This window comes from Polypterus senegalus, chromosome 1, assembly GCF_016835505.1.
Source record: "Polypterus senegalus isolate Bchr_013 chromosome 1, ASM1683550v1, whole genome shotgun sequence".
Lineage (NCBI taxonomy): Eukaryota > Metazoa > Chordata > Cladistia > Polypteriformes > Polypteridae > Polypterus > Polypterus senegalus.
In genome coordinates, this window is record NC_053154.1 from 195262708 (window position 1) to 195284925 (window position 22218).

The 22218-nt window shown below is 35.0% G+C and overlaps 1 protein-coding gene across 2 annotated transcripts in view; it reads right to left on the minus strand.

Annotated features, from left to right (window-relative positions):
- Nucleotides 1–3619: 3619 nt before the first annotated feature.
- lsg1 (large 60S subunit nuclear export GTPase 1) overlaps nucleotides 3620–22218 on the minus strand; it is a 35197-nt gene continuing 16598 nt past the window's right edge. Inside the window, exons 6-14 of one of the 2 annotated variants that reach the window (XM_039766176.1) lie at nucleotides 16166–16226; nucleotides 15517–15693; nucleotides 14873–15265; nucleotides 14274–14375; nucleotides 11547–11690; nucleotides 11156–11279; nucleotides 10704–10783; nucleotides 10361–10537; nucleotides 3620–6241 (exon numbers count right to left, since the gene is read on the minus strand). In XM_039766176.1, coding sequence (XP_039622110.1) covers nucleotides 6062–6241; nucleotides 10361–10537; nucleotides 10704–10783; nucleotides 11156–11279; nucleotides 11547–11690; nucleotides 14274–14375; nucleotides 14873–15265; nucleotides 15517–15693; nucleotides 16166–16226 — 1438 coding nt within the window. In that variant the 3' untranslated portion in view covers nucleotides 3620–6061. The remainder of the gene's footprint in view (nucleotides 6242–10360; nucleotides 10538–10703; nucleotides 10784–11155; nucleotides 11280–11546; nucleotides 11691–14273; nucleotides 14376–14872; nucleotides 15266–15516; nucleotides 15694–16165; nucleotides 16227–22218) is intronic. The other variant, XM_039766184.1, reaches the window with a different exon arrangement.

The window sequence follows — 22218 nt, forward strand, 5'->3', positions numbered from 1 at the left end:
ATAGTGGTACTTAGTTTATTGTTTTTACCTGAAAAGTGTAATTCTAAAGGAAAGATGAAATGCAGAAATGAAACAGCCTGAGACTTAAGTAGGTTCACCATGAAGGTGTGATATTCTCTGATCAGACAAGAACACAAAAAAGATGGAATATGAAAAGTGTATTCAAAAGCTCTTTATTTTAACAACAAGTAAGTGTTGATTGTTTATCTAGCTAATGCAAAATAACAAAGAAGACAGGAAGACTTCTCAGAAATAAAGTATTTAATGATTGAAAAAGCCACATAATCCATGAATTTGTCAGTCCACTTTCTAACCTACATATCCAGTTCAGAGTGATGATCACAAACTATTTGCTTTTCTGTTTTAACAGTATTGAACAGATTTGTAGGATAGCGGGTGGGATGTTCATTGGTAGCAAAATCCTAAGAGCAGTTGTTACTCAATAATGGATTGATATACTGTAATCAAAGTAGAGACATTTTGCTTTAAATAAGCAACCTTTTTAAAAAAGATCCTTAAGTGATACCCAAATGACATTTGGGAGATTGTACTATGCTGCATTTAGCTCATACTCTGTTAAATTTCAACCTAAGCTATGCTACCTAAGATCTGACCCCCTCCTTTGTTTTCCTATAGTTTATTCAATTCAGCTTCCTTTCCAGATTTGTCGCACCTCTCTGTCCTAGGACTGGGTCCATGGGTTTTCGTCATCTTATACTACTTAGCACCTTCCTTTTATATTTTCTGTCGAAAAGGAGATAATTACAAACAGTTAATGGCCCCAACATCAATTTTATTTTGGGGAGTGAGGGTTTGGCAGTTTTAGGAATCGGCCTGTTACACATGTTTATGTTGAAAAAATATTTCTCCCTTCACCATAAAAAGGTTTGTTGAAAAGTATTTGTAACAATTAATGAACATTTTGGCATCTGTTTGCCCTTAATAATATGTTGTTGTAAATATATGCAATAATTTCAGTGACAAAATTAAAAGAGAAAATATTTAACCTAACAAAATTATTCAAATGATCAAAAATAAATGCAAAATTTGTATCTAGTTTTTTGGGTAATGCACAATAGAGTGTATCCTGTCCAGTTTGCTGGGGCACATTCTGAATGACACAGATGAGGTGCTCTGACAGCAGATGCTCACTCAAAAATCATATTATTCTCTTGTACTAAATGATGCCTCATATACAGTCAACTTTCCTCCTATTGTATTATGCATTATATTTTACAAAGCAAGATCCACTCTGAGTGACAGCAGGGTGTCTGTTGGTCTTGCACGTGCATTAAGAGTTCCACTGTATTTTGTACACATGACAATAAGTCTGTCAGTATAATAGTGTTGGATTTTTGCTGTTCTTGAAATGCCTTTAGTGAATCAGCTTTAAAGTTAGCCTTTGACATTATAAAGGAGGATTTCCTATGCATTTTTGTGAAGCTACTACTACTAATGAGATTTTTCTTTTTCATGGTATTAAATGTAGTACTAGGTTAGCAATTATGAATGTAGAGAAAAGCCAAGCAAAATGACACCTTTTATTGGCTAACTAAAAAGATTACAATATGCAAGCTTTTGAGGCAACTCAGGCCCCTTCTTCAGGCAAGATGTGATTGAGTTGTCTCAAAAGCTTGCATATTGTAATCTTTTTAGTTAGCCAATAAAAGGTGCCATTTTGCTTGGCTTTTCTGTACGTGGTATTAAATAAAATGTTTGCACTTCTGCACAAACATTGCATTTTTTAAAACTCTAATTTATCAAAATAATAATCAATTAACAAAATAGTTATGGACTATTATTAACTATTTTACTCAGAGATCAGAAACTGCAGGGACATTAAGGGCTGTAGGTTATTAAGAGTGAATGTGTTATTCAGATGTTCTTGTGGCTGCCTCAAGACGTAAAGTAGATTCTAAAGTTAAAGTTAAACTAAATACCTAAAAGGGATATTTTTGTTTAGAAGAGGCTAATACAGGCAAAGGTACTCACATAGTACTTGTTCCAGTTTAGTATACTGTATTACCAATTTAAGGTAAATGGTGCAACTCTTTGGCCTAGATTTACTCATTTCTGCCACACAATTAATTAAGTTTCTTTTTAGTCAATACTCACTCCATTGCCCTCATTTAGTCATTTACTGATACTCAGTTAACATTTTTATGGTTTTAGGTTTTAGAAAATGAGGTGATCCGCAGTTAATTAAGAGACACTTCTTCAGGCACCTTGCAAATCATCTGCTACTGTACTTTATTTTTTATTACAGTTTTTCACACAGCTCATATTAATCTAAAAAGCAGAAATCTCAGGCATACTTTTCTGATCAGAAGATACACAGAAGGCAGACTGCTCCTGATTTTACCTTTGAGCAGAAAAAATAGGAAAAAATACTGTAGTTTAAAGTTAGAAGAATACATTAGTAAAACTGGATCTTTGAAAAGTCACTGTATGTAACAAGTGCATTCCACAAGGGCTTTCCTTCTCAATTATAAAAAATGTGGAAACTGGATTGACTGATGAATTGAACAAGTGAGTGTGGATATTTGTGTGATGTTAGCATTAGATTGCGTGTTGCTGATTTAATTTCATTGAATTCAGTTTCACTATTCTTTCATTTCATTCTTGATTTTTGTATCTCAAAACCAATACCTTAACTAGCATGTACTCCTAAATTTTACATGTATAACTCATAGTCTGACAACCCAGTATAACATCTATGTGGCTGCCATTTTACATCAGCACATTGGGAAATATTTTTAGTATTTCTGGTGTGCAGTCATTTCAAAATCTTTGGCCTCATTTTGGCAGTCTTTCCTCATCCTCCTTCTTCTTCTTCTTCATACTGTACAACTGTGCTCAGCACAAAGGGCCTATGACCTCGATCACATTGTCTCTGCTCAGATAGCCTCTTTCTCCTTTGCAAGCTCCTTTTCCTCTCTCAAAACTGTTTATACTCTCTACTCTTTGCTATGTAAGTCCTCATATAAACCCCTTTCCCTCATCTGTCAGTGGTGTGAGAAGCTTCACTTCTTTGCTGGAATACTATTTTCAGAAATTTCAAATACTAGTGAAATTGGGACTTAATAAAATGCTGAAAAGGATAACAATAAACAACAGTAAACTCTGTCCATTATTTATAAATGTAAGAACTTTGTTGATTATAAATTCTGAACATGTATGTACCATGTCCCCGGGGATTATCAAATCTTTAACTGAAACACATTTTTCTCCCCTCTAGTAAAATGTCCACCAGGTTGCCGGTACCTAAATGTTTTTGAATTCCCAGAGCATACCAGGTCATGTTTTCTATTAAGACCAAGAACAAGGTTCTAGTCCCGTTAGATCATGAGTAACCATGTGACAGATAGACATTAAGATTTTATATGCAGTATATGGAATCTTCTGTGAATTCTTGCTATCAGTTTTACTTCTTTTAAATATGTTCCCCCTTTGCTGTTACAATTTTGTTTTCCTTCAGCCTCACTACCTACATACACCAGCTTATAGTGGTGTGGTGGGTTATCATCAGTACTGTTTCTGTTGGTATGGGGCAGGAATCAGGCCAGGGTGAAAAGGGTTGGTGATAGGTTTTGTTTCTGTTTGTTATTTCTTATTTACAGTCACTGCTTGCTGGTACATGTTGAGTATTTGTTGAAAAATGTAACAAAATGTAATCACAGAAGAAAGAACCTAGTTAACGTTTTGACCAAAATACTGCTACCAGCATTTTTTAACCATTCATGCTTTCATGTTAACATCCATCGTACCAATACTCAGCTTTCAAAAACGTTTATTAGTGAAATAGGTTCCCTGACTGTTTTCCATCAGGTTCCCTCAATCTTGATCATTTCCCATCACCTACATGCTTTTAATCCTACTGTGAAGAGTCTTAAGATTTTGTTAGCTGCTTCTATCCTCCCCCTTTCACCTTTTGTATCTGTGATGGTTGTACTCACATATAAAACCAAAATGAAAACCTAAACTAAACTAAATGTTGGATTTGTGAACATCTTCTCAAATACATGGTGTGACATAATACCACAACTGAGCAGAGGAAGAGAATGGGGAACAGTAACAGTCAATAATAAAACATTAAAAAAAAACACAAAAAAAAACCATGATAAGAAATGTGAACAAACTCACTGATGCTAATATGGGAAGAATGTGCAATCTCCACTAGGACAACGGCTGGGCACAGAATCTGAACCTAGTAAGCAGGATCAGTGAGGCAGCAGCACTACCCAAATCAGCCTTGATTTAAACATGCAATTCAATTTATAATATTTAACATTAGGCATGTTGGAATGTTTTAAAAACATCTATATGTATGTAAAATGTTATGTACATGTTGCTTGGTATTTTTATATTCAGTGTCTTCCTGTTCTTTTTCTTTCTTTTGACACAAAACACATTTTTTACTTTAACTATGCAGTAATTGTAATTGTGTGCAGCAATCTGGGTAGGGAACTAAAAAGCGAGCTGTGCAAACAAACAACCATTCCACTATGTATGATTTTTAGTAACTGGAAATACTGATAGACCGAGTCCTGATTATGTAATATCACAAAAATATTTACATTTCATTTACAATGCATTCCTCCCATATTGTATTTTGCGACATCATATGTTGAATTATTGCACTTTTCACACTTATTATTTCTTCAGTTATAATTGGCTTTAAGTAGTTTATTTAACACTGCTAAAAGTTTTTAAACCTACAACTGACAGAACAACAACATTATTTTATAATACTTTTTTAGGGAATGCAAATGAAATTTAAACTGTAAATATATTTCTGTGATTTTTAGATAGATAGATACTTTATTAATCCCAAGGGGATATTTACATACTTTTAAGCAATATAGATCCATTTTGTTACGTTGGAGAAAATGAAAATGTATTCTTACAGAACTATAAATAAAGTAACATGTTAGCAAGGAGTAAAATCATTAAATTTAGTACTAAAACTACCAATTTTTACATTGGGAGCAATGAAATCCTGACAATCCTGCAGACGTACTATTTATAACAACTATGAGCTGATAGCTTTCAGATATGACCTGCAATGCCTAAGTGTTTATTTTCAGAGCATCATAAAAATTGAAGTTTTGCTACTTGTGATGAACTGTAGAAAGAGATCGTTTTCTGCTTCAGTAACACATTTAACTCAAAAGCTATTAGACATTAAAAATTATACTCCTGTTAAGCTTGAAACAGTAAAGTTAATTTAACAGAAGTTTGTGGCAACCTGTTCACAGTTAAAGACTTGATGCAAATGGAATAATGCGAGTGTAATGATTTCAGTAAGAAACTAAAGGTGACCCTAACTGTAAAATTAAGAAAGTACTCTTTATTTATTTAATTTACATTGGATCAGAATTAAGACTGATTTTGTTATAAAATGTACTCAATTATTACTGCAATTTTTTATACTGAATTTATTACAATGTACTCAGCCATATAAACATATGCAATATGAAAACAATGCTCTCTACTTCCCAAACGTAAAGTAATGATTGCTGCATTAAAAGCAGATGATGAATATACAGTAAGAATTTCAAGCTTTGCGATCAGGCATGGTTTAACAGAAGTACCACTGGCTTGACTATTGACAACTCCAAACCCACCACATTCTCAGATTAAGGCTTTATGAGATGCTTCAAAAATGTAATTTGCTGCTTACATTTCTAAATACCATAATATTGAACAGTTTTAATTTAAAAGTGATTCTCTATCACAGAAAAGGGAAAACAGAATGTGTCTTCCCAACAATACTTGAAATTGCAGTTGTGACTTGAATACGTAATTTTGGTTTGCAATTTAGTAATAAATATTTTTGTTCCTTTTCAACATGTTATATGCTTGCCTGGTAAAGGGATACAAAGTAGTACCAAAAATTGTATTTTCCCTTATTATCGAAGTTAAATAATGCTAATAGTAGAATTAGATTAAAAATGTGCAAAGAATATGTGCACCCATGTCCAAAGTACAAGATATATAAAATTTACAGATGTTCAATACTGGTCATAACTCTGAAACATTAGATTCCAACACATGAAGACTATGCATCCAAATGTTTGTTAAGCCTTCGAGTCTTCTCTTTTTTGTTCCTGTTCCCATGCTTTTTCCAGGGTTTACCCAAGATGTTTTCTGTTGTGTTTGCTGCTGTTGAGCTGGAGAGACCTCCTGGATGGTAGCCCATTACTGACTGAACACCTCTAGTGAGGGCCCGAACATTATCCTGCAAGGTATAACAGAGGTAGATGAGAATTCCAAGGATATTCTAATAGTGCTAAAGAGAAATTAAATTGATTAAATGCTGTATTTTAATACTTAATAATGCAAAATTATTTAAATAATAAATGGACTAACTTTTGAACACTGTTCTGAACCATATAACTTGAGAAACATCGCTTGACTTGGGAGAAAGGGCAAAAAATAATTGCTTATTACAGGCTTGACCGCAGATAACATGTACTTCTAGCTGGTATATGGTAAGCCTACTGGCCAAAAGGCAAGATGCTTGAGAAAACTGTTAAAAATGCTTTGACTATTTGCATGCTTATCACAGAATAGAAATATATAGAAATATTAGGTCACTGGAGTTGACAGTAAAATCAGAACTAAATTACCATTTTTCAAACAGATATATACTGAAATCTATAACAAAAGTGACACGCATCTAAAAACTACTAAGTGCGTTCAAGTGTACTGTATATACAACTTCCATCCATCCATCCATTGTCTAACCCGCTGAATCCGAATAGGGTCACGGGGGTCTGCTGGAGCCAATCCCAGCCAACACAGGGCACAAGGCAGGAACCAATCCTGGGCAGGGTGCCAACCCACCGCAGTATATACAACTTGCCATACTTAACATTGTACCAGTATTACTTTTGAATGATTAAAAATAAATAAATAAAACTAATGGAAATTGTTAATGTAATGTATTTCAGCAATGTAGTAGTTTTTATAGTTTGCTTATATTCCGTGCACCTACAGGGTCAAATTGTCATATTCAATTTCAGCATCTTTTGGTATATACAATGAACATCACAGAACAAGGCTTTGTCACACTCCCATGCAAGCTTAAAGTAAAGATAAGCACATCTTTAGATTAAAGTCCCTATAAAAAAATAAGATTCATCCCCACCCAAAGTTTTCACATTTTGTTGTTGTTCAACATTGAATCACACAGTGGATTCAATTTTTTTTAATTGATCAAAAAAAATTGACTGTAACATCAAAGTGAAAACAGATGTCTGTAAAGTGTTTTAAATTAATTACAAATATAAAACATCGGAACATCCAAGAAGGTGAATACTTTTTATAGACACTGCACATGCATAAGTCTTGCCAAAATACAAAACATGGACAAAAGGTTATTGCAAAAACTTCATGCAGAATCAAAGAAAGCTTTCTGGAGCTATGAGGCAATTTCACCGACTGTGGTGCAACAATGCCATTGTCTGTTTATATTTTTGTTTCAGTTTTTTGAAAAGCAGTCAATAGATTGTTGGATATATTTACATTATAAAGCATAAAAACAAAAAAACTAATTTTACCCAAAGGCATTTTTATCAGACCAAAAATTTTCAGCAATCTTAAATTGGGGTAATTTGAGATTTTTAAAGACTTCCTAACCCTGAAATAAAAAAGTGCCTGTATACATGTACAATATTTATTATGTTCTAAATTTTAAATTTCCCCTTTGGATTAGTATAGCTTATCCAATCTAATTATGTATACAAATAAATGACTTCCATAATATTTAATTTAAAACTAATCACATTGGGTCAAATGAAGTAAATGAGCTACACAAATTAGAGTAATATTGGTACAGGGTGGCCTAATGCCACTATCCACATCAACCCGCACAGATCCAGGTATGTGTGTGTGTTCATTTTTTTCTCTTCATCATCCAGTATATGCTTTAAGAAAACAAGCTGTCAGCTAGCTATCTTCACTTATAAATTTCTATCGAGTATGTGTGCACATGCGTGTGTGTGCATGTATACAGTTATGTATGTCAAAAACTACTCATGCAAAAATGTTCTAAATCCATGGGCTTAGTTTCATAACTAAATGGAGCAGACTGTGAAAATCCCTGTTATGTTTACCAATTCCTATGCCAGTTATCATTGGACATAAGTCAAACTATTTTTGAAGGATATGTTGAGGAGTACTGAACCAAACTAGATCAAAAACAAAAGGATTAGAGCCTGTAACAAGTCAAAAACATTGCAACTTTTTTTTAAATAGAAAATATGCAACAATAACTTCTGAAAAAATTGTCCTAGGGTCAGTGATCAAGGCCGATATCTCAGTAAACACTTGTTCTAAAATGTTCAGTCTTTTTTGGGATTCAGTCGTCCAGGATCTCAACTCAAAACAAAAAATGTATAATTCACAGACAAAAATTACAACTTAAAGACATGAAACTCAATTGTGATCTCCCACAGACACACACAACCATACATACAGACACCTCAATAAAATCAAATTTCTCAATGTTTTGAACAGCACAGAATTAGAATCTGAATTTAACACAACAGTGAATTTTTTGTGAATTTTTGACTCCATCACCAAACTTCCATTTACATGGAAGTAAAAACAATGAGTTAAATATAGCAGCACCTGAAGCTGTGCAGAGGAGTACAACCATTTGTATCCCAGGACTTCTTGTACTCTGATAAAGAGAATGAAACCAGTTTGGCCTACTGCAACCCTCAGGGGTTTAAAGCAGATCAGGCAGAATTCTTTCAGCTTAAAAGTAAATCACATACTCGAGGACAACAGTGGAAATTAGGGAGAAGTGCATTTAAACCTGAAGCCAGGGAGAACTTCTTTAAGGAAAGAGTTACGGGAATCTTGAACAGTTCAACTGCTATGACGTGTAGTTTTGGCAGAAACTTTGACAACCCTTTAAAAGTGTCTGGGTGAGATGTTGAAACAGCTTAGTTATTAACCAAACAAATGAGCTGGACAGACTGAATAGTTTCTTACATTTGTCAAATTTCTTAAGTTAACTTTATCAGGTGCTTTAACAGAAATATTACAATATAATTGCTTCCAATGCTGTTTTGCCAAAATACTCAAAATTAAATTTGCATTACCATTGCATTCTTGTTTTGAATTCATTTTAGTCTTAATGACTGCTGCAATTTTTGTACCTCATTCACTGGGGTGTAAATAGAAAGTAACATATACACAAATACCATTTGTTGTTTATAAACATGGATAAATGTAAAAATTGTTGCTGGTCTTCATAAATCAGGCACTGACTAATAAAATAAAAATGCTAGGAAAGCCTAGGAAAATTTAGTAATGTTACAATAATAATCCAAATACTTCAGCACTAAACTGCAAAGTAAAATGACTCAATTCACATACAGGACTGGCAGGCTTAGAATATCCAGTCATTGTATTTACTATTACATCTCTTGGCAATGGGCTATGCAAAAATGGCTGTGGAATGCAGGGAAACAGAGACACCGATTTCTTCGTTGCTTATCAGTTGCCTACAATGTGAAAACCACCAGTGATCTCTTAATTAAATTCACATGCTATAACGTTACCACTCTTTATTGTACAAACCAGTGGTAGGCTTGTTGTTAAAAAGGTTCATATATGCAGGATGAAGGGGGATGAGGAAAAAAAGGAAGGGTAAAAAAGCAGTAAATATAGTGGGACATTAATGCTACAGAGTTTCACTGGTTCTGATCTTTTATGGTCACTGACCTTAAAAAATGCCTAGTTCTTCTTATATTTTAGCGAAAAACCTGGTTGCTCTACCAAGAGATTGAAAACTTTTGGGCAATTATACCTTCTGATATCATATGTACATTCTTTTTGGTGTTTGGGAACATGACGAAATTGTCAGTTCACCTTAAAATTAACATTCTACAAAGGTCATCTCAAACTCAAACAGACATAATGCCAACAGTCAGCTTTCCATCAGCACAGACCAAAGGCTATCAAAAATGTAATTTAAAACAAATATTTATACTGTAATAGTACAATACACTCTTGTGTACAGCAAAGACAAAAATTTATAGTCTCATAAACTATTGCAAAAATATTCCATATTATCAATTATGAAAAAACAGAGTTGTCAGTTTATAATTTCAGGTATATTCCTTGCTTGCTTTTTTCTGACATCTATACATTCTTATGGAATTTCTGAAAGGCAGAAACCCATAATCAGTACATTTGACTTTTCAATTCTTGTGTAGAACAACCACTAAATATAAAGTAATATGAATCTAAAATTACTGTTTAAATGTATTGTTTAAAATATATAAATGCTTAATATCAGCTATTTAATGCATTAAAAAAAAAATCGAAATTGTTAACTCACCTGACTGAAAAAGTTCTTGTCTACAGGATTCTCAATTCTGTTGATTGGTTTTGTCTTGTTCTGTGCAATCGTGTAACCACTGTCTGCACAAGTCAGCTCTTTCTCAATTCTGTTGTGTGTGGGTTGAAAATCTGCTGGATCTATGTGAGGTGGTGGATAGCAGTACAGCAGTTTACCCTGAGCCAGACACAAAAGTTTTGGAACTCAAACTTCAGCTGTCATTTCACATTCTTATTTCTATAAGATGGATTATCCATATAAGAATAATTGTTACTCATCACAATTCTAGTATGTAGCATTGGGGGGAAAGTGATATTAATACAGATGGGGCAAATAAACTCACATTAACATAATCCTTCAGGATATAGCGTGCTGATCTGGGCTGGTCCGGTTGTCCATGTGCTGTCATAAAACCTCTCATATCTGCAAAAGCAGATGTAGTCAAAAATTATTTATTAAAAAATATTAGTGATTTTGCTAACATTTATTACGCAAAATAGAAAGGTAAGTTCAGAAGTAAAGACATGGCCAAACATTAACTTAAACACAGAAGACATACTTCTGTTTTGTGTGTTTTGCTAGTTGCCAAATTGGAACTTCTGTGCTTTAAACCAGCCCTTTATGGTGGGTCACATGGAGGGAGGTTATTAAAACAAAAAAATCCTAAATTCAGAAAACTTTTGCTTAGTACAATATCTCTAGGATGAGTCATTCAGAAAAATCTAATTGTCAAAGGCAAATCTTATTTAGTAATACTTTACAGATTCTGTTTCATAAGCACACAAATTAGCATACACCCATAAGCTGCAAGTAATTCCTCAGCTGTTGGTGGTCGATCTGGGTCTTCATCTTCTCTAGGATGAACTATCTTAATACCGTAGGTTGCTTCTAGGACATGCCGAGGAATATGCTGACAAATGTGAAAATGTTAAGAACTGTAATGCACACAACCTAGGAAACAGTAAACAACAACAAAAGAAAAGACTGTTTCGGCACACTATTAAGTAAGACGTGGTTAATACATATTTTATAAATTAATTTATTAAACATCAAAATAATACAGTGACTGTGAAAATTATGTGTCCTCTTTTGCATTCTTACATTCTCCCATAGATAATTAAGGGTAATTTGCATTTCCAAAACAAATGTTGAGAGAACAAAAAAACTTCATAAATGTAAAGGATATCAAAGATATGGGTGGTACATGATCTCTTATTTGGTCTATGGGCAGGATCCCACTGCAGATCATTTCAGCTTTTGTGGACACAAAAGATGGCATCACCAGTCCAGGACAGTCACAGAGACATAAACCAGGCTCCACAAACAGTGTCTGAAATGTAAATAGAAATAATCTGCTCACATATATATATATATATATATATATATATATATATATATATATATATATATATATATATATATATATATATATATATATATATATATATATATATATATATATATATATATATATATATATATATATATACATACAAGATTTTTAGTACTTGATAAAAACCCAGGACAATTATAAAATTCTAAGAAATTTTATGAAAAAACTCAGCCGCCAGTTTATCAAGTACATCTGCTCATTAACATAAATAGGTATCCTCTAAACAGCCAATCTTGTGACTGCAGAATAATATGTACGGTATAGTATACAGTTATGGACAAGAGTTAGTTATTGATTGAATGCAATTTTAAAATGGGCAAAATCTGAGATCTAAGTGACTTTGACTGTAATATAATGTCATTCCAGGATACAAACAGCTGTTGTCCTGAAATTTTCACATACAATTTCTGGAATTGATGAGTGGAATTGATGAGAAGGATGTGATGAACAATAAGCATCCAGTAAGTGGCAGTTTGAACTTTGAAGTGAAGGACTGCAGCAGTAGAAAAACATGCCAGGCTCCATCTTTGTCCGGTAAGAATAGAGAAATGAGGCTACAGTGGATGTGTGATCACCAAAGCTGGAAAAATGTGAACTGGTCTGGCAAATCTTAATTTTAACATGCAGATATTAATGTCAGATTATGATAAAACAGTCTGAATCCATGCCGTCATATTGTCTTATGTGAATGGGAGAGGATGATAATGGTAGTGACATGCTGTGGGAGATGTTTTCAAGATACATTAGGCCTTCTTATAGCAATTTTGCATATCAAAACATTGCTGCTGACTATATGCATCCCTTTATGACCTATAAAGTCTATCCCTTTTCAAATGGATACTTCCAGGTCAAACCATCTTACAAAGCACCCATCTCCTCAAGCTAGCTCCACAAACATGGTAACTATTTCAGTTTACCCTGGTGACCACCATAATCCCTAGATCTCAATCTAATAGAATACCTTTAGGAAAAGGTGAAATGAGAGGCAAATAGTATGAATGTATGAAGTTGTCAGCTTAGCTCTGACCAGAATCCCTACGCTGTTTCCAGCCCTTTTCTTTGAGGTATAGATTGAGCAATCGGGTTGCCCTGAAGGTAAGAAGGAGGTACTGCCCAGCACTAAACAAGCATACCAAAGAAAACATATGTTAAAAGCCATGTCACATTACATGATTTTTTTCAGTCATATCCTTCATTTACATAACCTTAATGAGTTAGACACAGTCAGCAGAATGCTCCCATGAATTCAGTCATCTAGTCTGTTATTTCTATTAACATATTCCAACTACTAAGCATCTTGTTCTGATAAAATTAATGAGTCTTTTGTCATAGGGGCAGCTCTGCGTGCATTAGTGCCGACAACCAATGAATGCTCATCTGGAAGTATAATTCATATAATGCAGGAACAAGAAATAAGGAAAATGGGTGTTTTAGACCTCATAAACAGAGGAGAAGTTAATCAGTCTTATGTCTCATGTTTTACATAACATGACAAATGGAAAGAGGAAAAAAAAGGGCAGACTGTCATTAAACTTGCTGTACCTCTTAGCCCTTCATGCAACTTTGGTTCAGTCAGGCAGCACATTATTGGCTGTCAAAATAAATAAATAAAAAAAAATGGATGAGCATGACTGCACTGAAAGGTTGGCACTCAGTCAGGAAATGTAACATTACTGCTGATTTCTTGTCTTTTATATTTGACATGGTCTGATGGCAAGATCAGCAACTGTGTTTTGCAAGTCTGACATACCACACGACTAGAAGTCACGTAATGTGAAATCAGCTTCAAGGATTACTCCAACTCCTCTAGATACAAAAGATGGAATTCGTACACTTTTCCAGAAATGAGGCATATAATCTACTGTAACAGACTCAGATTCCCCGAGCAACCAATAGAAGACAATGTATGTACCAATATATTTTAAATTCTCTATAAAAGAAGACTGCATATTAGCTTCAAGGAATACTCCAACAAAAAATGATATTTGTTTTACATGTTAATTACCCCATGTACTTTGCAGTGGTGTAATGGGCCAAAACATTTTTTTAATCTCATGTTTTCATGAAAAATGAAGAGAAAGTTTATGTAAAAAAAAAACTCATTGGTGACCAGTGTTGTAAAATGGCAAACAATGTGAAAGATGCCCATGGAAAAAAGAAAAGTATGCTTTTGTAAAATATCACTATACAGTTAACTCAACTCAACCTAGAGAGTGCTGTATGTAAAAATGAAGAAAATGGCTAGACTGGTGGATGCTTTTGATGGTTGCCATATTTTGCTTTATATTCCTTTAAGAAAATACAGCATCAGTCAAGTCTGTCAATATATGTTGATACCGTTTTTTTATGAACATGTAAAGTTATTATTTACCAAACAGCATAATAAAAGTTTTATTTTGAGATTTACAGTTTAAAACATCTTTCTTTCTGTAACATCTAAGGAAAGCATTTAACAGGTAAAATAAAAGTTCTATCTGTCAAGCATTAAAATGACTGATCTTCAATATTTTAGACTTGTACCTGAAAGTGTTTTGTGTGTCCTGGAGTAGCTGATACAGAAACTTTCTTGTTTCGTAGAATTGTATTGATAGTGGAACTTTTTCCAACATTCGGGTAACCCACCTAAACAAAGGATACAAAGTTTGAGTAGCAAAATCATACAATTAATTTAACAAAATAAACATTTTTGTCATAGGTTCTGTCATGGGGGGTTGCTGTATTTGAAAATATAGGAGTATTGAAGGAATGATATAACTTTACAAAAAGAAATGCATTTATACTCAATGGGATATTACATTAAATACCAATTCATCATTTTTTTCTGATACAAGTTTTGTTTAGAATTTACTGATGAAGCCATAAATGAATTTAAGGACATATAACAGGCAGGTAAGAGAACCTCTTGATTTTACATGTTCTAAAATTCAGCCATGACATAACATATAAATTAAAGATGGATCTTGTTAGGTTTATCATCATTCATATTGTTAAATTAAAATACTACTACTACAATATATAGCAAGATATTAAAATTCATAACATTTAACCATATCTACAGGGTGTCTCATGAAGCTTAGCCAGATATAAGACTTTAGAGTCCCACATTTTCAAACTCTTACCAGGCCCACTGTAATCTGTCCCTCTTTAACACAAGGACCAGAATGAGCAGCTCTGAACACTTTTAAAAGCTCGTCTTTGTGAAGCAGATGACTAGAATTCTTAATTGTTTTTTTGCAAGAAAAATCATTAGCATCACAGAACTCTGAGCCTTCAGAATTCTCATCTTCAGAACATGTCTTCCATTCATCCTCATCTTCACAGTCCTCATAAATTTCATTGCCTTGGTCACTGTCCTCCTGCTCCTCATCTTGGCACACCTTTGCAATACTATTAGTTTTTGTCAGACTTTCTTGGTCATTCTCAATTTGAGCAATATTATCTTGGTCGTCATCTTCAGAGGTGTCTGTCTTGGAATCAGTTTGCTGCTTTACAGTTACTTCCAATTCTTCTTCCTGGGTCAAGAAATTATAAGAGTCAGTAACAAAAGTTATTTTCCACAACTTACCCTTCATGTATATTGTTATTTAGTTTATTGGCCTAAGACAATGAACTCCTCTAGATACAAAAGATGGAATTCGTACACTTTTCCAGAAACAAGGCATATAATCTACTGTAACAGACTCAGATTCCCCGAGCAACCAATAGAAGACAATGTATGTACCAATATATTTTAAATTCTCTATAAAAGAAGACTGCATATTACTTTCTCTTCATCCTCCAGTCGCTTTGCTTCAGCTAGTGCGGACCAAAATACAGCTCGGATCCCTTCCTTTTCAAAGTAACGTGCCCAGGCTCTGCGTTGAACTTGAGTTAATAGGTCGGCTTTGTTTATTAGCAACATGTTTTCTTTATGCACTGACACTTCTTTGACATAGCTTTCCTAGAACACAAAAGATTCGTTTAGTGTTACATTGGGCATGACTAGTTACAATTATAAGCCTGTATGCTGTTTCATTGCTATCACTGCATCAAAACTTAAGTGCATTATGGTGAAGATACAGGACTATCTTCAATAAACATCTGCCATTAAATTCTAACACTCTGACAGTGATTTGTAAGAATGTATAACTAGGAAAAATTAAAAATTGTGGTTTGTATACTTTGTAATAATATGTTTCATCCTCTACTGGTTTCCCATCATGCAAATGAGATACTAATACACATCTTACGCATCTAAGTACCTTATTTTTTTAATTGGGTGAAGGTGACTATGCTTTAGGTAATAAAAACTTTTCAATACCTGAACAGTAAAATCAATGGAGGCCTTCATACTATACATCATTATTGAAAATTAACATAAATAGGAGTAAATGATTTATAAATTCACCTTATCAGTCGTTAAAGAGACTTACCAAATCCTGGCATCGAAAAAGCAGAGGATTTCGAGCATCAACAATCTGAACCACAACATCACTGAATGATCAAAACAGAAAGACAACACCAAATAGTGACAGTTGTTTATAAGAAAGGTTATAAATTTACTGAACAAAGTAAATGGGTGGTTCAAAGAAGTAACAAAACCATTTATGTTCTACAGTATGATATTCATTCATTTTTCAAACTTGGTTCATCCATTTAAGGGTAGCAGAGCATGCACGCTGTATACCCTGGCAACACTGGATGCATGAACAGAAGAAACTGTGGATAAGGAGACAGTGCTTTTCATGGCACAGTCATGCATACACACCTAGTAGTGCTGGTTAGGAGTCATCAGTTAACCTAAACACACATCTTTAGAATGAGGCAGGAAACCCAATGTTTGTGGTTTAAGAACATGCAAATCCTACATGTAATACAACCAGACAGGGTTTATAACCAAATTCCTTAAAGATGTGAAGAAGCAGCACTAACCACATTAACTCTGCTTCACTGAAAGAAAATATGATGCTTTAAAATGCATGGTATAGATTTTTATAAAATTATCTGAACCATCTGTTTTGTATAAATCCAGACTTTTCAGCATTCCATAATGCTCAAACATAAGCATAGATAATTAAACAGATAATACTGAAACTGTAATTATACTTGCATAAACCTGATAAATACTACTACTGGTTTAGCAACCCTACTCTGACATTCCTTAATCCAAAGTACTACAAAATCTGAAAGTTTTTGAATGCCAGCATGACGACATAAGTGGGAAAAAGCCACACCAGGGGTCTCTTTTATAAAACTTTACTTGGATTCAGGAGTGAAAATATGTTTACACCAAAAGTGGATGTGAATAACATATGTGCAGATTTAAAACAGATTTATTATTTTAATGGAGGTGAGGGTGAGTCCCCCATGAAGGTCACAGCACCACAAGAAAACATCTCACGATTGACAATATAGAGGATAACCTGTAAACAATCGGGCACTGCTAAGGAACAAAACACAGATGACAAGCTTTCAGCTTTGTGCCCAGTGAAACGACACAATAACACCTGCATTCAAAAGCGCTGTAGAGCACTGTAAAAACTGCAAATGACTTAAGCGTTAATGGAATGTCATTGCTTATAGTTGACAAAAGCAGCTTCATTCTTGCTAGATGTCCTTATTCCAATAGGAGTTCAGTAAAATGCTCCGATTATGTTAGGAAAACCATACACTGCTAAAAATTGCCTTTTAATATTGGCAAAAACATGTTATGCTTTATGTATGTACACCCACCACATACAAAACCTGAATGTAGCAACTCATCACTCAATTATGGCGCTTTTCCACTGCATAGTACGGCACAACACGGTTCAGTTCAGCTCCTTTTTGGGGGGTTTTGCACTGGGAACAGTACCTGGTACCTGGTCCTTTTTTTAGTACCACCTCAGCCGAGGTTCCAAGCGCCGAACCGTTACCAAAACGTGCGTGTAAACTCTGCTGGTCACTGATTGGCCGGAGAAAATCGTCATTACTGCGCCACTGAACTTGCGACACGAGACACAACAGACCCGCTAGATTTTTTAGCACAGCCAGCGAAGGTTCGGACGCACCATTTTGTTTTAACCAAAAATGGCTGTTTCGTGGTCTATTGAGGAAGTACAGACGTTCCTCTCGTTGGTAGCCGAGGAGCGGATCCAGCGAGAGCTGGATAGGGCGACGCGGAATGAAAAAGTTTTTCAGGAGGTCGGCGCAACTATAACGACACGTGAATAATCCCGCCCACTCTAAAGCGGTACTAAACTGCAGTCAAAACGCAAACCGAGCCGAACCAAGGTGAGCTGTACTGAACCGTGCTGTGCCGTACTATGCAGTGGAAAAGCGCCTTTAATGATTTCCAGCAAAGTGGACATAATGAAGCAAAGGTTGGCTTAGATATTCTTGGAACCATCTGGCAGTTTCCTGAGAAGTTACAACAGGTAGCTGATATAAACTTAAAAAAAGGTGCTCAGTGTAAATATGCAGCATTAGCCCTTTTAAAAGGGATCTAAAATATAGTATTTTTTTTATTTTATTGAAATCAGAAAACATTCCATACAAATAAATCAATTTTTACAAAAATAAGATCGAAAACAAAATCAACCCCCATCCCTGAGAAAGAGAGCTAGGCCAGCAGAATAAAACTTAAAACTAGTAAAAATAAGCAAATAGATGAATTAATAACTGAATAAAGATAAATGGAAAAAAAGGAAGAGATTCTGCTTCATCAGTGCTTTAAAAGCTTATTCCAGAATTTTATTGATTAGATCCAGCCAGGTTTTGAAAAAGTTCTGCACAGATCGTCTAAGTGCGAATGTTTTTTTCTAGTTTCAAATAATATATAACATCAGTTACCCACTGACTTAGAATAGGAAAGTTAGGATTCTTCCAGTTGAGCAAGATAAATCTATGTGCCAATAGTGTAGTAAAGGCAATTACAGTTTATTATGTCTGATAGGCATGATTTTGGTCCAGAATGAAGTTAATTTGGAGCAGGTCCAGAACATGTGACCCAGTGAAGCTTGAACTTGATTGCAACATTCACAGGTTGGATCTTGCCTTGGAAACATTTTGGACAATTTTATGGAAGACAGGTGTGCTTGATATATAATTTTGAGTTGAATAATTGTATGCTTTGCACATATGGAGCTCGAGTGGATTCTCTGCATTGCTACCTTCCACTCCTTTTCTGAGATATTGAGGGAGAAATCCTTTTCCGACTGTCCTCTTGGATCTTTGAAAGGGAGCGACTGTAAAATGGTTTTATATATTGCAGAAATGCTGTTGGAGTCCTCAAGACTGATCAATATTTTTTCCGGCATTGAGGTAAATGGGAGGTGAGGAAAATTTGGTAGGTTCTGTTTAACAAAGTTTTTGATTTGAAGGTAGTGAAAGAAATGTGTTGCTGGAAAGTTAAATTTGGAATGTAACTGTTCATAAGATGCATTGTCTAAGTGATTTAATCCCAAATGTTTTCCAGACATTAAAAATTGCATATGTTTGAGAGAGTGGAAAAGGTGGTTCTCATGCAGAGGTGCCACAGATAAATGCGTATTACATTGGTTCTATATTCTTAGTGAGTGAAGAACAATTGGGTTGTTCGTATATTGGCAATAACTTTTATTTATTGGGGTACAAAGCAAAGAATATAAAGAAGTACTGCAGGATTTTATTTCTATTGCAAGCCAAGCCTGGGTCTGTTCATCTATTTCTGTCCATGTTTTAATAGCTTGTATACAGTGCATCCGGAAAGTATTCACAGCGCATCACTTTTTCCACATTTTGTTATGTTACAGCCTTATTCCAAAATGGATTAAATTCATTTTTTTCCTCAGAATTCTACACACAACACCACATAATGACAACGTGAAAAAAGTTTACTCGAGGTTTCTGTAAGTGTTGTTAGGACTGCAAGCACAGTATTTTGTGGATCTGATATATACAGTACCATATCATCTGCATATAGAGAAATTTTCTGTTTAAGTCCTTCTCTGATAATCCCCTTTATCTCATAAGCATTTCTGCAGTGAACTGCTAGTGGCTCAATGGCGATTGCAAAAAGTAGTGGTGACAAGGGGTATTCTTGTCTGGTACCACATTCTAGTTTAAAGTATTCTGAATTAATGTTGGTAATACAAACTGAATCTTCTGGACTGGTATGCAGTAGTTTGATCCATGCACAAATGTTTGGGCCAAACCCAAATTTCTCCAATGTAGTGAAAAGGTAGTTCCATTCAATCATATCACATGCTTTTTCTGCATCCAACGATAATATCATCTCTGGGGTGTTTGACTTTGTGGGTGAATATATTATATTAAACAGGCGTTGAAGATTGGAAGCTAAGTTTTGGCCTTTAATAAATAAAATGTAGTCTATATGCACATTATAACAATGGGTCAGTGATATGAATTATTATATATGCAAGTTGTCATTTAACTGGTTTGGATGCACTTTTCAACTTGATCACAGGTCAAGATATCTAATTACATGTATGCAAATATCCCAAAATACAGTTATATTTCATATAACTGTTCTATTCACAAGGAATGTCATGACATTTTAAAATGGAGTGGTAACTTTTCTGGTTCATTATTCCATTCACTTTTTGTAAATCCCCACCTTACCATCATCAAAGCAGCCTCACAAAATAAAATTCCTTTGCCATGCTTGACAAAAGGCATCAAGCACTCCTTCAACATATTTTCATTTGCTCAATGTCTAGATTTAGGACACTAGAGTAATGGGGTTTTGTAGACATATGTGCATAACAAATTCTAAATATGTCATCTCAAAAAGTAATAGCCATTTGCAACCTTAGTAATGTCTTGGTTGTATTTTTAAATCAAGTCAATAGCAAACAGAGACAAAAAATGATAAAGTCTTTCAAAAACAAAGATATTTGTGTGATTATAAACTTTTGAATGCTTGTGTGTACTGTACTAATAAAAACTGCAAAACAATTAAGTTATCAATATTGAACTGAAATGTAGCAAGCATTCCTTTTATAAAATAGAGCTGCGCTGCTAAAATGTAAACTGGCAGGTTATGAACATTTGAAATTCTGACTTGCAAGGCCCTAGACGTTCAGCCCCCGTACACAGACAGATAGACACCAATCGTCCAAAACCACACACGTTTAATTATATTCACTGTAATATATAGTACCTCACAATGCTCAAATCAGCTATATCGCTCACAGTCCCTTCTCCTCTCTTCTCAGAAGTCTTCTGCCACCTCTACTCTTCCTTTTGCAAGCTCTGTCCTCTTCCACCCAACTCCGGCTCAACTAATGGAGTGAGGTGGCCCCTTTTATAACGCCCCGGATCTGCTCCAGGTGCTTTGCGATGATCTTCCAGCAGCACTTCCTGGTGTGGCAGAAGTGCTGCATGAGCACCCGGAAGCACTCGGGGTGTGCCTGGAATTTCTTCTGGCAGCACTCCCGAGTGTGGCAGAAGTCCTGCAATCCAGAGCTCCACAATCCTCTGTGCACCCCCTGGTGGTGGCCAGGGGCCCCAACAGGGTTGAGCTTTTCAGCTCTGATCCCATGGCCCCAGTGTAGACCAGGGCAGATGCCCTCTCGTGGTCCAGGGGAGGTATTGTCCCTCTTCCAGGTGTCCCAGCTGGGCAGGATCCTCAGCTGTCCACCACACCAGCATCTGCATTTTGTCAATTTCACCATTGGTTAGCACTACTGAAGGATTTCTTTAGTGGGTAATAATTGCTCACACAACATCCTTTTGTCTTATGAGTCATGTAATGATTGCCAATAGAGAATTCTATTATGTGGGCACATGCTGAAAGAGGGGCTTCCCCTTTTTGTCCCATCTCATGCTGCTGCCTTCTTATTCCTTTCTGTTAGTGAGTGTTTTACCAAGATAGTTGTGGTTGCTAAATGACATCCAGTAGTCACCAGTCAATGCTACTGCCTTTGCATTTCTAAGTTGCTACATCTTTGTTGATTTTTGATTCTTGTGTAAATCATCAATTTGTGCAGCAAATGTCCGAGATGATGCCAATGTTTATGTAACATTGGACATATCCGGTCTAATTATGTTTAGAAAGACTTCATCCTCAAAAGCAATCCATTTTGAAAATTCATCTTCGAGTGCTGTTACTCATTGACTATAACCTTCTTGATATAAAACTTGCAATTTTTTGTTGTCAATGAGTCTTGACATTTCCAAACTTATCCTCCTCAAAAGCACCCCCCATTATTTGTGGCTACCATCCATTTTAGCTATCCATTTGTTAAACTGCATGACTAACATACCTGACTTGACTAATTATCATCAATTTGAATCAGATGTGTTGTTTTTGGAATGGCTCAGGCGCCTCAAGAAGAGGTATCTTCTAGCCATCTCAGAAAATATTAATAATTCTTTGGAAAATAAAAAAAATGATTGCACATTTACTTGTACTTATTATAATATAGTGTTTTCACAAGCATAGAGACTTCCTGCCAAGATAACTAGCTTTAAAAATTGTTGGGTGGCCGAAGATTCTTGCACA